A 13016-nucleotide genomic window follows, 5' to 3' on the forward strand; every position below is an offset into this window, starting at 1 on the left:
ACTAAAACATATTCCTACGTACAGGTGGATGATTCAAGGATCACGAGGGGTTCATGGGAATATGGGACTGAATTATAGCAAAGTGATACAAGTAGGGACATGAGCCTGCAGCTGCTGATATCTGGAGCAACACCCAAAGCACTAGAACATCTCTGAGACTACTGAAAGCCAGATGAAGGGCCTCAGCCTGAAATGTTGACTGTTCATTTCCCTCCAAAGATGCTTCCCGACCCACTGAGTTCCTCCAGTGCTTTGTGCGCTGGGAAAAATGAGATTGCTTTAAGAATCAGAAGAGCTAACAGACAGAATGGTCTCCCTCTGTCAATAAAAAGCCACCCAAGGCATAAATGCAATTTGGGCTCCCTAACATTCAATGTTACTGGCAGATTTCACCATCCAGTCTCCAATTCCTAAACCTTAATTTATTATTTCCAATATCAAGGGATTTGAAGCTCTTGGAAGCTACATATAAATGGGGTCCACCAACTATAGAACTCAAACAATTTATGTCTCCTTGAACCAATGTTTGCACAGAATATTTCAGTCATAAATATACTTCTTCTACAACCTTCCAACTCCACATACACCAGCTAAAACTACAACCGATGCACTCATGTATACAAAGAGTCAAAGTAGCCCCATTTGGCGATGATGATTACCTTCAGTGTTGTATTTTATTCTCATATTGTTGAAGTAGTCCCAAGCATTCTTTAAAACCCAGATCCTCACAACTTTGTCTTGACCGGCTGTTGCAAGTAATCGACCACAGTGTGAAAACTTCATTGTCCACACAGCTCCCTAGAAACAAAATCTCAGTTTTCATTTCCTGTGATATGTACAATAATCAAACCACTTTTCTTGTATGGCAAGTTGATTAATAGCCTAGATTCTAAGGGTAGACATCAGATAATATTATCAGCATAATTATAGATCCATGGAATGGTTAAGGCACAGGAAGAGGCCAATCAGTCCCTCAAGCTCTCAACTAGAGTAACTCTCTAGGTTGAAAACCACAATGGATTCTATTCACAAATCCATTCTCTCCAAAACCCTCATTATCCTGTAGACTTAGATCACATATCCCTTTACTTTTTTCTTTGCTAAAAATGTTCCAGCCCCTCCACTGATCCTTAATCCTTCATTCTTGGAACCACTGTCATCTACCTATGCTTTTGCTGAAAACATCATAACCTTCGAGAACTAAATCCAGTTAGAGCAGGATTAGTGTAAAAGCTTGTCATTTGATAAGGCCCAGAACCACATCTGCTTTCTTACCCACTTTCTCAACATGCCTGCCACTTTTAATGACAGGACCCTCAAGGCCTCTCTGCACTAATTTTGGCTCTGCCATCTTTTCATAGCTACCATCAGGCAGGAGGTACAGAAGCCTGACGACTCACATTACCAGGTTCAAGAAGAGCTATTTCCCTTCAACCATTCTGTTCTTAAACTAGTTAGCAAAACCCTAATCACTCGGTTTCAGTGAAGTTATCCCATTTGTATAAACTGTAGACCCACTGGTAGTTTGCTTTCAGTACTGATCTGGACCTAAATTCCTAATCTGGATTAAACAGCCACCACAACAGAGTTATAAAAAAAATTCAACAAAATTTGACTGTTTGCATTCAGGAAATTCCTAGCCATTGTACTGAAGGAAGTATTGTCATAAACCTGGGAGTTTCTACCGACTTGATTGTAAAGAAATACACTTGGCAAAAACAACAAAGCAAGAACCAAGAATTTAAGAAATAGAGACAGGAAATAATATGGCCTACTAAAATTAGAACTTACCATGTGTTCTCCGCTGAGATCTTGGACCATTTTAATCTGATCAAAGTCAAAAGGCCCTTTGAAACTGTGTGCTGCTTTAAACTTGACAGGCCTTGTGTAAGGCATACCCTCATCATCACTAGAAGAAGCATCATCTTGATCCAAATGGAACACTTGAAAACAACAGAAATTGACAATATTAAGTAACGATTCAAGGTCATGAAATGTTGAAACATTGCTCTAAGAATGTGATGTTACAAAACTAGTTAGAATTTGTGAAACCAAGTGTGTATTAAACACGCATAAAATGCATCATTTAAACTTCCTTGTTCTTCCTGCGTCCCCTTACAAACCAAAAGATGCTAGTCACCACGAACCATTTCCCACATCCTGGGAGTTACCTTTCAATAATGCAAATCTACAACAGCTACTATGTACCAGTCAGCCTTTAGCTAGTTGCTTATGCAGTCTATTTTGAGCTCTGCACATCAAGCAATTCAAGGAGGCCAAAAGAACTGTTCCAAGAATTTTTCAAATTCCTGGAAAAAGTGCAACTAACTTATGGAACTATCAAGAAAGCATTTGGGAAATACCAAACACAGTGCATCTCCGATGGTAGCCAGTGGAGGCCAGCAGCATCCAATATTCAGAACAACCTATTCTCAACCATCAAACTCCATCTGTGTGAAGTCTATGGATCCCACAAACGTTCACTGCAATTCAGAATTCAACCGTAGAGGAAGCAAGTCATCTCAATTCCAGAGGCCTGCCAAAGGCGGCAGCAATAATATTGTATTTGGAGCAAAGGAAAATATACAGAAGTTAAAGTTAGCCTACTAATTAATCACAAGAAATGACTCTGAGCAGATGTCATTTTACAAAATAAAAAGTAAAGTCATTTATTTTTAAATGTACCTTCACCTCGGACACTTTTAACTTTATTTACAGCTTTTTCACCATATTCTTCAGCAAGATGCTTTGCTCTCTTCACTGATTTTCCCAAAAACTTCTTTAGTTGATTACTAGAAAAGCATTAAATTCATCAGACAATATACATCTTATATCTCCTGAAAATACTCTGATTATAGACCAGAATGCTGATGTTAAGGCAGCTAGATTTTAATACTCATATCAAACTGTAAGAATGAATAAAATTGAAAACTGTTTTCAGAAGCAACTTTTTAAAGAAGGCTCAACAACAATTTAAAATTCTTTACATTCTGTTTTGTAAAGTTGCATTACACAACAGAAAGGGATCTCAATTTGCTAAAAAAAAAATAAGATGCACGCATCCTCTCCTGTTTGCATCTTGTAAACACAGTCAAAAAATAAACTATCCAAATTCTTTCTTCTTGTGGTGAGGTAGGTACAATATTGGGTGAAGACACAAGGAGGAACAGATGGGTGCATCTTACATTGTCTCTTTCAATAATTTCATCATTTTCTCCCCCACTGCTGTTTACAGTCTTCCAGAATCCCAAGTAATTAACGGTAGCATCAAATTAAAGAATAGTCTTATTTGTTATTTGTACATTGAAGCACAGTGAAATGTGTTATCAGGGAGAATGTAAAAACTCCTTACAAACAGTAGTAAGAATCAAACCCTCAAATGGCAATTGAAAAAAATACATAATCAGAATAACAATTACATTAGAGAACCATAAATTTTATTTTTAAATTTTAAGGATGTAGTAACACAATGGTCTCAGGGAGGTTAATGGGATTGGATTTGCAGGCATATCCCAGTTACAGAAATCAATTGCTCAAGGCCAGAGTAAATCAAGTCTGCCCAAAACAAGCACTCCACATTTTAAAGACAATTGTACCAGATAGAAAGGTTATTTGATCCAACCTACTTTGGTAATTTTCTTCAAATGGAGCTCCTCAAATTATGCTTACCTGTATAGCCCACTACATTGCAATAAAGCAAGAAGACTCACATTAAGTACAAACGTTTGTATATTGAAACCTCAATCATTTTTGTAACATACAGTATAATCCAAATTTTGTGTTTAAACGCTGGAAAACTATCAGAATTTCTCATCATTATACAGCTTTTTGGGTGTATAGACAGGATAAGGAAATCTGGAACTAAATCCCTGGAAGAAGGATACCTCAACAGATTTGCAGCATTCCACCAGGCACAAGTCAAAAATGTTTCGTCACTCCCATGGATGAGTGTGTGTGTGTTCCAATTACAAAAAACCCATTCCTATTGAGGACAAAGCAGTCTGCTCATTACCTCTAACATTAATTCTCTCCAGGACTGTCAGGGAATTTATATCAAATAATGCAGGAAAAAAAGTTAGAGGAAGTAACGCTGATCATGCAACTACCAGATTCTGTAAAATTTCTCCTCTTTCAGTAACGTCCTTTAGAAAATATAATCTGCCTTCTTTACCCAATCTGGTTTGTCGCAACTCCAAACAGTGATTTAATTGACTTTTTAAACTGTCTTGTAAAATTGCCAATCAAACCATTCAGTCCAAGGGCAATTAGGCATGGGCAGTAAACGCTGCCTTTGCCAATAAGACCCACATCTGCTTGATTTCTTCTATACCAACGAGGAATTTTGAATGAAGAATATATGCCTCACAGAGACACTTTCATCTGCATGTGTCATTATTAGTTCAAAATACTGCAATTTAAGGATTTTCAGCCTTTATTATATCCGCAATGAAGAACAATGGCAAATGAAAAAGCTCTTATGTACTGTACCAAATAATTTGAGAAAGAATGATATACGTTTTGTCTTGCACCATGGGGTTGGAGAATGCAAGATATTTATATTATGTCTCACTAACAGTTGTCAATTGTCAGGACATCATATACATTAGAAATCATGACAAAACATGCTAAAATGCAGACATAGGGAAGATAAAAGTATGCTCTAATTTGTAAATCATAATACTACTTTAAATATAAATAAAAATACTTGTTTTAAAAATATTGCCAAATATTTCTATTACAATGAAAACTGAACATTATGGGAATAAGTTCTTACGTTTTCTGTTTGATTTTATGGCCATCTTGCTCAGTCTGAGTGGGTTGAATCTTCTCTTCATCATCTGACTGTGCGGCATCATTACTAAAATTGCAAAACCATTCTGATTAAAATCTACTTGTTAACAGATAAATAATAATCATAAACACAAGAGATTCTGCAGGTGATGAAAATCCAGAGCAACAGACAAAATACTACAGAAACTCAGCAAGCCATGCAGACTGTTGGTCTAAATTCACACAAAATCAAATCACTTTCATACATGCTTGGCTCTGTCTATTTCTGACAATCTTAGACATCAGTTTACTTAAGAAAAATTGTATCTTTACAGTTAACACTACACAGTTCAATACAACAGCCAACAGAAATCTAAACTACCAAGAAGACTGATCATAAATTCAGCTAGGATTTAATATAATTTTCCAAAGTGAATGGTATCATCAGTAACAAAGAACAGATTTCTGTGACAGGGAGGGTGTGAGGGCATGAAGGCATGAAGGGAATGATGCTTTGCGTACCTTACATACTCCTTTGTCCGACGCATAATATGTAACGTCAATGGGTTAAGACCTTTGGGAAGTTTCTCCTCAGCCATATTGAGAGGGATCTCTTCCCCTGTATCCAGATTTTTCACCATCACACTTGCAAGAATTTCCTTTTGTGAAAGAAATAAGTTTATTGGTGGATTTTCAAGAAAATTGAAAGAGGATTAAATGCAGAAAACCAAATCTTTTGATGTGATTTGACTAAGGCATTGTGTGCAGCATTTGTAAAGAAAATCCAAAAAGTTTTTCCGATTGCACAACAACAATTTTATTGACAGTCATACTAATGAAATAAAGATGGGCTGAAGTGCCTGCTTTTATTTTGTATCTTTCTGGGGCTGTGTCAATTACAAGCATGCCTATAAATTTTTAAATTGCAAGCTTTTCTGAAATGTCTGGTCCTCCATGCAGGAGCTTAACAGAAGCAAATGAATAGCTTGGACATAGAGGGGTGATTGATAAGTTCGTGGCCTAGGTAGAAGGAGTCAATTTTAGAAAACCTAGCACATTTATTTTTCAACATAGTCCCCTCCTACATTTACACACTTAGTCCAGCAGTCGTGGAGCATACGGATCCCTTCTTTGTAGAAGCTGGCATCTTGGACCTCCAGAAAATGGTCCACAACAGGGGTGATTGATAACTTTGTGGCCTAAGGTAGAAGAAGATGAGTTATTAACTTCGGATGCTGCCCGACCTGCTGAGTTCCTCCAGCTTGTTGTGAGTTATTAACTTCAAACTTTCTGCATAATCACTCAAAGAGTTGAACTGCATGTGCATGTAACAAGAGCTGTATAACTCATCTCCTTCTACCTTAGGCCACTAACTTACCAATCACCCCTGCGGTGGATACTTTCTGGACGTCCAAGATCCGTATGCTCCACGACCGCTGGGCTAAGTGTGTAAGTGTAGGAGGGCACTATGTTGAAAAAATAAATGTGCTAAGTTTTCTAAAATTGACTCCTTCTACCTTAGGCCACGAACGTATCAATCACCGCTCGTATATCACCAGTGCAGTGTATCCTGTCCAAAGTTAGTGCATCTCTTTTTCAATTTGTGCCTAACATGTTTGTCAATATTCTGCTTTTGTGTGCTATCCACCAAGCTTTTTGCAAGATCATTTTTGTTTAACTCTTTTGCAAGCCATCTGCAATGTCATGTGATCTGGACTCTACCACCAAGACATATTGATTCAACTACGCGACTCCCTTGTCCATTCGTCTCCCACCCCCCCCATCCCTCCCCACCAATCTCTCTCCTGGCACTTATCCTTGTAAGCAGAACAAGTGCTACACATGCCCTTACACTTCCTCCCTTACCACCATTCAGGACCCCAGACAGTCCTTCCAGGTGAGGCGACACTTCACCTGTGAGTCGGCTGGGGTGATATACTGCATCTGGTGCTCCCGATGTGGCCTTTCTATAGATGCTGCCTGGCCTGCTGCATTCACCACTAACTTTTATGTGTGTTGCTTGAAATTCTAGCATCTGCAGATTTCCTCGTGTTTGATTCAATTGGCAGCTTGTTCATGGGTAACAAAGCATCACCACTCCATCTCCTTTCACAGATGCCCAAAGAGTTCACACGGTTCATTTGGTTGGAGCAGAAGTAGTCAAAGCCCAGAAAACATTGTACTTCAGCAACAACTGTGAAGTTCGTCATTAGTGAATAAGTGACCTGCGAGGGAGACTTCCTTTATTTTTAACTGATATTTTTGCTCGCTCTACTTCAGTTGCTTCTTCCTGTATCTGCTCACCGCAGCTTTCCTTCAGGATAAAACTATCTCTTAATGTTTTATTTCTCTATTATCATCAATGGAGTAACATACTGAAATTAGATCAACTGAAACCCACATCGAACTTTGTGTTGCAGTACCCTATTTCTGCATCAAGCACAATGAAATGCTGCTCTACTGAAATCTGGCAAATGTCTCCTATTTAGACAGGAGCAGCTTTTCCTCATGACTACATTAACTCCACTCAGTGAATTTTCAGGTAGTTGCTTGATTTTTCAAAAATGCTAGATTAGACAATGGGCATATCTATCAGGTGTTCAATCTCTGGCAAACTAAGTCAGTTCAGCTCAATTCCATGTTTCTTTGAGAGCCACAAGCAAGACTTCAGTGGGAGAGCGGCTTTTTACACTCATCTCAAATTAGAGGAAACTGTCTTGTTTCTCTGTTCTGTGAAAGTCACCTGCATGCTCTTTAATGAGTTTTGCTGATGAAATTATTACCTACAAGGAATTTTACATGGTGCACCTTTATCTCCCATCATTGTTGTAGAATACTTTCAGATATAGGCATTGAATCTTTCTAATCCACTACAAAGAAATCATCACCTCCCTGAATCTTTTGAGTTTCAAATGTTTTTGCAGACTCCAGTGTAGTTCTGATATATGAGAACAGCATGATTCATCAATTTCAAATAGTCATAGTCATACTTTATTGATCCCGGGGGAAAATACGCTGAGATTAACTGTTTGCTACGAGACACATTGTTGTCCTTGCACTAACTTCCTGGCTTAGGCACATCTACCATGTTTTCCTTTCAATTTTAACCAAGTTTGGTGCCACATACATTGCTTTCAATTGGTATTCTAAATTTGACGTTCATTTCTGTTGGACTCATCTTGTTCAATGTCCTCCTCACCATGGCTTCTAAAAATGAACTGTCAAACCACACCATACACACTCTGCTTGCCACACACATCATTTTCTTTTTCAGCAAACTACTATCACCCACAATTCCTGTAACATCTAAGCAACCTTGGCAGTACTTCCTCTCTGCAGATTTTGCACTTTGCTGCACAACCAACATTTGTCTCAGTTTGGAGAACTTTGCATATCTGTAAACACTTTTGCCACACTGTGGAGCCACTTTCTACAGCTGAATTCACATATTTCACAATGAACATGTCCTCAAAACTGCCAAGTTGCAACCAAACCTTGTGGTTCCATTAAGACTCAGGCAATTAACCCTACTCCTGCTGTGCTCCTTTATCACTGCTAACGATCAATTATTTGATACCTCGGCGAGTTGACAAATGCTCATAATGCTCCTAATGCATCTCCTCAGATTTCAGAGGGGTTTATAGTATAGTACAACAATGTTTACTTTGCTTTGGCCTTTTCTGCCATTGCTAGCATATACTGAGAAGAGCTTACTTCTCAATCTCTGAATTGTTTGCCTGGAAATCCTGCAGCTTAACAGATCTCCTTCGTCCACATGTCAAAAAAAAACAAAAATCACTCTATATAATAACCATACCTCTACAGTACTGTAGCACATAGCATCGGAAACATCTGTTATAAAAAGTTACTAAAAATGGAGAGAAAAGGGAAACTAGTTCTGCCACTTGTAGAAATGAACTTGTGTACGTATGGCAGATCTTTTACATTTAATAATATTATGGGAGCTATGTATGCTCAAATTAAAAACAAAAATATAGTTTTGCATGCCATAGTTCACCCAAATTGCCTCTGGCATGTTTGACCAAGATAGTATTCTCCTTACTGCTGGGAAGTATATTTGAGGATGTAAAGTTAAGCAACTCTTACTTTGTTGTAATGTTATGCAGAATTAAAAATGTAATCAGCTGTCTTTTGATTTCAAAAAATAATAATGATTGTTTGGATTGGATAATGAGTGAAATAAGCCAGGGATATTTGTGAAAAATGGCCAAAAAAGAGAATTAGCTTTATTCAAAAAAATTCTTACAAAGCAAAAAATTTCCACTAGGAATTATGAAAACCCAAGTAACAATTGTAAATCCATTCACTTTCACACAGGTGGTCATGAACAGAACCTTTAATTGATACAACCTTTGTATATTGATAGAGAATATAAAAGGGTTTTAAAAATCACTCCTGAAACACTCATTGAGTACAATGTTGCACATATCTTATCTGACTAACAACATGTGACTAACAACTTAGAATTTAATTCAAACTTGTTTGATTAGTCATAGGAGGGGGAAGGGGAAAAGGAAGGTGATGGGGAGTACCCCGGCGGCTGTGCCCCTTAACAACAGGTACTCCTGTTTGAGTACTGTTGGGGGGGACAGCTTACCCGGGGGAAGCGACAGTGGCCCTGCCTCCGGCACAGAGTCTGGCCCTGTAGCTCAGAAGGGTAGGGCAAGGAAGAGGAGGGCAGTTGTGATAGGGGACTCGATAGTAAGGGGGTCAGATAGGCGATTCTGTGGACGCAGTCCAGAGACTCGGATGGTAGTTTGCCTCCCTGGTGCCAGGGTCCGGGATATTTCTGATCGTGTCCAAGATATCCTGAAGTGGGAGGGTGAAGAGCCAGAGGTCCTGGTACATATAGGTACCAATGACATAGGTAGGAAAAGGGATGAGGTCCTGAAAGAAGAATATAGGGAGCTAGGAAGGGAGTTGAGAAAAAGGACCGCAAAGGTAGTAATCTCGGGATTACTGCCTGTGCCACGCGACAGTGAGAGTAGGAATGCGATGAGGTGGAGGATAAATGCGTGGCTGAGGGATTGGAGCAGGGGGCAGGGATTCAAGTTTTTGGATCATTGGGACCTCTTTTGGCGCAGGTGTGACCTGTACAAAAAGGACGGGTTACACTTAAATCCTCGGGGGACCAATATCCTGGCAGGGAGATTAGCGGGGGCTACTGAGGTGACTTTAAACTAGAATGGTTGGGGGGTGGGAATCAAATTAAAACGGCTAGGTGTGAGGAGGTTAGTTCACAACAGAGGGATGGGAACCAGTGCAGAGAGACAGAGGGGTGTAAAGTGAGCGTAGAAGCAAAAAGTACAAAGGGGAAAAGTAAAAGTGGCAGGCCGACAAATCCAGGGCAAGCATTAAAAAGGGCTAAGAGAGTTGTAAAAGAGTGCCTGAAGGCTTTATGTGTCAATGCAAGGAGTATTCGTAATAAGGTGGATGAATTGAAAGTGCAGATTGTTATTAATGATTATGATATAGTTGGGATCACAGAGACATGGCTCCAGGGTGACCAGGGATGGGAGCTCAACGTTCAGGGATATTCAATATTCAGGAGGGATAGACACGAAGGAAGGGGAGGTGGGGTGGCGTTGCTGGTTAAAAAAGAGATTAACGCAATAGAAAGGAAGGACATAAGCCGGGAAGATGTGGAATCGATATGGGTAGAGCTGCGTAACACTAAGGGGCAGAAGACGCTGGTGGGAGTTGTGTACAGGCCACCTAACAGTAGTAGTGAGGTCGGAGATGGTATTAAACAGGAAATTAGAAATGTGTGCAATAAAGGAACAGCAGTTATAATGGGTGACTTCAATCTACATGTAGACTGGGTGAACCAAATTGGTAAAGGTGCTGAGGAAGAGGATTTCTTGGAATGTATGCGGGATGGTTTTTTGAACCAACATGTCGAGGAACCGACTAGAGAGCAGGTTATTCTGGACTGGGTTTTGAGCAATGAGGAAGGGTTAATTAGCGATCTTGTCGTGAGAGGCCCCTTGGGTAAGAGTGACCATAATATGGTGGAATTCTTCATTAACATGGAGAGTGACGTAGTTAATTCAGAAACAAAGGTTCTGAACTTAAAGAGGGGTAACTTTGAAGGTATGAGACATGAATTAGCTAAGATAGACTGGCAAATGACACTTCAAGGATTGACGGTGGATATGCAATGGCAGGCATTTAAAGGTTGCATGGATGAACTACAACAATTGTTCATCCCAGTTTGGCAAAAGAATAAATCAAGGAAGGTAGTGCACCCGTGGCTGACAAGAGAAATTAGGGATAGTATCAATTCCAAAGAAGTAGCATACAAATTAGCCAGAGAAAGTGGCTCACCTGAGGACTGGGAGAAATTCAGAGTTCAGCAGAGGAGGACAAAGGGCTTAATTAGGAAGGGGAAAAAAGATTATGAGAGAAAACTGGCAGAGAACATAAAAACGGACTGTAAAAGCTTTTATAGATATGTAAAAAGGAAAAGACTGATAAAGACAAATGTAGGTCCCCTGCAAACAGAAACAGGTGAATTGATTATGGGGAGCAAGGACATGGCAGACCAATTGAATAATTACTTTGGTTCTGTCTTCACTAAGGAGGACATAAATAATCTTCCAGAAATAGTAAGGGACAGAGGGTCCAGTGAGATGGAGGAACTGAGCGAAATACATGTTAGTAGGGAAGTGGTGTTAGGTAAATTGAAGGGATTGAAGGCAGATAAATCCCCAGGGCCAGATGGTCTGCATCCCAGAGTGCTTAAGGAAGTGGCCCAAGAAATAGTGGATGCATTAGTGATAATTTTTCAAAACTCGTTAGATTCTGGACTAGTTCCTGAGGATTGGAGGGTGGCTAATGTAACCCCACTTTTTAAAAAAGGAGGGAGAGAGAAACCGGGGAATTATAGGCCGGTTAGCCTAACGTCGGTGGTGGGGAAACTGCTGGAGTCAGTTATCAAAGATGTGATAACAGCACATTTGGAAAGCGGTGAAATGATCGGACAAAGTCAGCATGGATTTGTGAAAGGAAAATCATGTCTGACGAATCTCATAGAATTTTTTGAGGATGTAACTAGTAGAGTGGATAGGGGAGAACCAGTGGATGTGGTATATTTGGATTTTCAAAAGGCTTTTGACAAGGTCCCACATAGGAGATTAGTGTGCAAACTTAAAGCACACGGTATTGGGGGTAAGGTATTGGTGTGGGTGGAGAATTGGTTAGCAGACAGGAAGCAAAGAGTGGGAATAAACGGGACCTTTTCAGAATGGCAGGCGGTGACTAGTGGGGTACCGCAAGGCTCAGTGCTGGGACCCCAGTTGTTTACAATATATATTAATGACTTGGATGAGGGAATTAAATGCAGCATCTCCAAGTTTGCGGATGACACGAAGCTGGGTGGCAGTGTTAGCAGTGAGGAGGATGCTAAGAGGATGCAGGGTGACTTGGATAGGTTGGGTGAGTGGGCAAACTCATGGCAGATGCAATTTAATGTGGATAAATGTGAAGTTATCCACTTTGGTGGCAAAAATAGGAAAACAGATTATTATCTGAATGGTGGCCGATTAGGAAAAGGGGAGGTGCAACGAGACCTGGGTGTCATTATACACCAGTCATTGAAAGTGGGCATGCAGGTACAGCAGGCGGTGAAAAAGGCGAACGGTATGCTGGCATTTATAGCGAGAGGATTCGAGTACAGGAGCAGGGAGGTACTACTGCAGTTGTACAAGGCCTTGGTGAGACCACACCTGGAGTATTGTGTGCAGTTTTGGTCCCCTAATCTGAGGAAAGACATCTTTGCCATAGAGGGAGTACAAAGAAGGTTCACCAGATTGATTCCTGGGATGGCAGGTCTTTCATATGAAGAAAGACTGGATGAACTGGGCTTGTACTCGTTGGAATTTAGAAGATTGAGGGGGGATCTGATTGAAACGTATAAGATCCTAAAGGGATTGGACAGGCTAGATGCAGGAAGATTGTTCCCGATGTTGGGGAGGTCTAGAACGAGGGGTCACAGTTTGAGGATAGAGGGGAAGCCTTTTAGGACCGAGGTTAGGAAAAACTTCTTCACACAGAGAGTGGTGAATCTGTGGAATTCTCTGCCACAGCAAACTGTTGAGGCCACTGCATTAGCTATGTTTAAAAGGAAGTTAGATATGGCCCTTGTGGCTACAGGGGTCAGGGGGTATGGAGGGAAGGCTGGGTTCTGAGTTGGATGATCAGCCATGATCATAATAAATGGCGGT

General features: G+C 40.2%; 1 protein-coding gene across 2 annotated transcripts in view; it reads right to left on the reverse strand.

The window, feature by feature from the left end:
• The window catches only part of wdr44 (WD repeat domain 44), a 93854-nt gene that overhangs the window by 23074 nt on the left and 57764 nt on the right, over positions 1-13016 (reverse strand). The window contains exons 7-11 of one of the 2 annotated variants that reach the window (XM_063060494.1): positions 5293-5429; positions 4775-4858; positions 2692-2792; positions 1792-1943; positions 660-798 (exon numbers count right to left, since the gene is read on the reverse strand). In XM_063060494.1, the coding sequence (XP_062916564.1) occupies positions 660-798; positions 1792-1943; positions 2692-2792; positions 4775-4858; positions 5293-5429 (613 nt within the window). Of the gene's footprint in view, positions 1-659; positions 799-1791; positions 1944-2685; positions 2793-4774; positions 4859-5292; positions 5430-13016 lie in introns of both variants that reach the window. The other variant, XM_063060493.1, reaches the window with a different exon arrangement.

The sequence above is a fragment of the Mobula hypostoma genome, chromosome 10 (genome assembly GCF_963921235.1).
Source record: "Mobula hypostoma chromosome 10, sMobHyp1.1, whole genome shotgun sequence".
NCBI classification, from domain to species: domain Eukaryota; kingdom Metazoa; phylum Chordata; class Chondrichthyes; order Myliobatiformes; family Myliobatidae; genus Mobula; species Mobula hypostoma.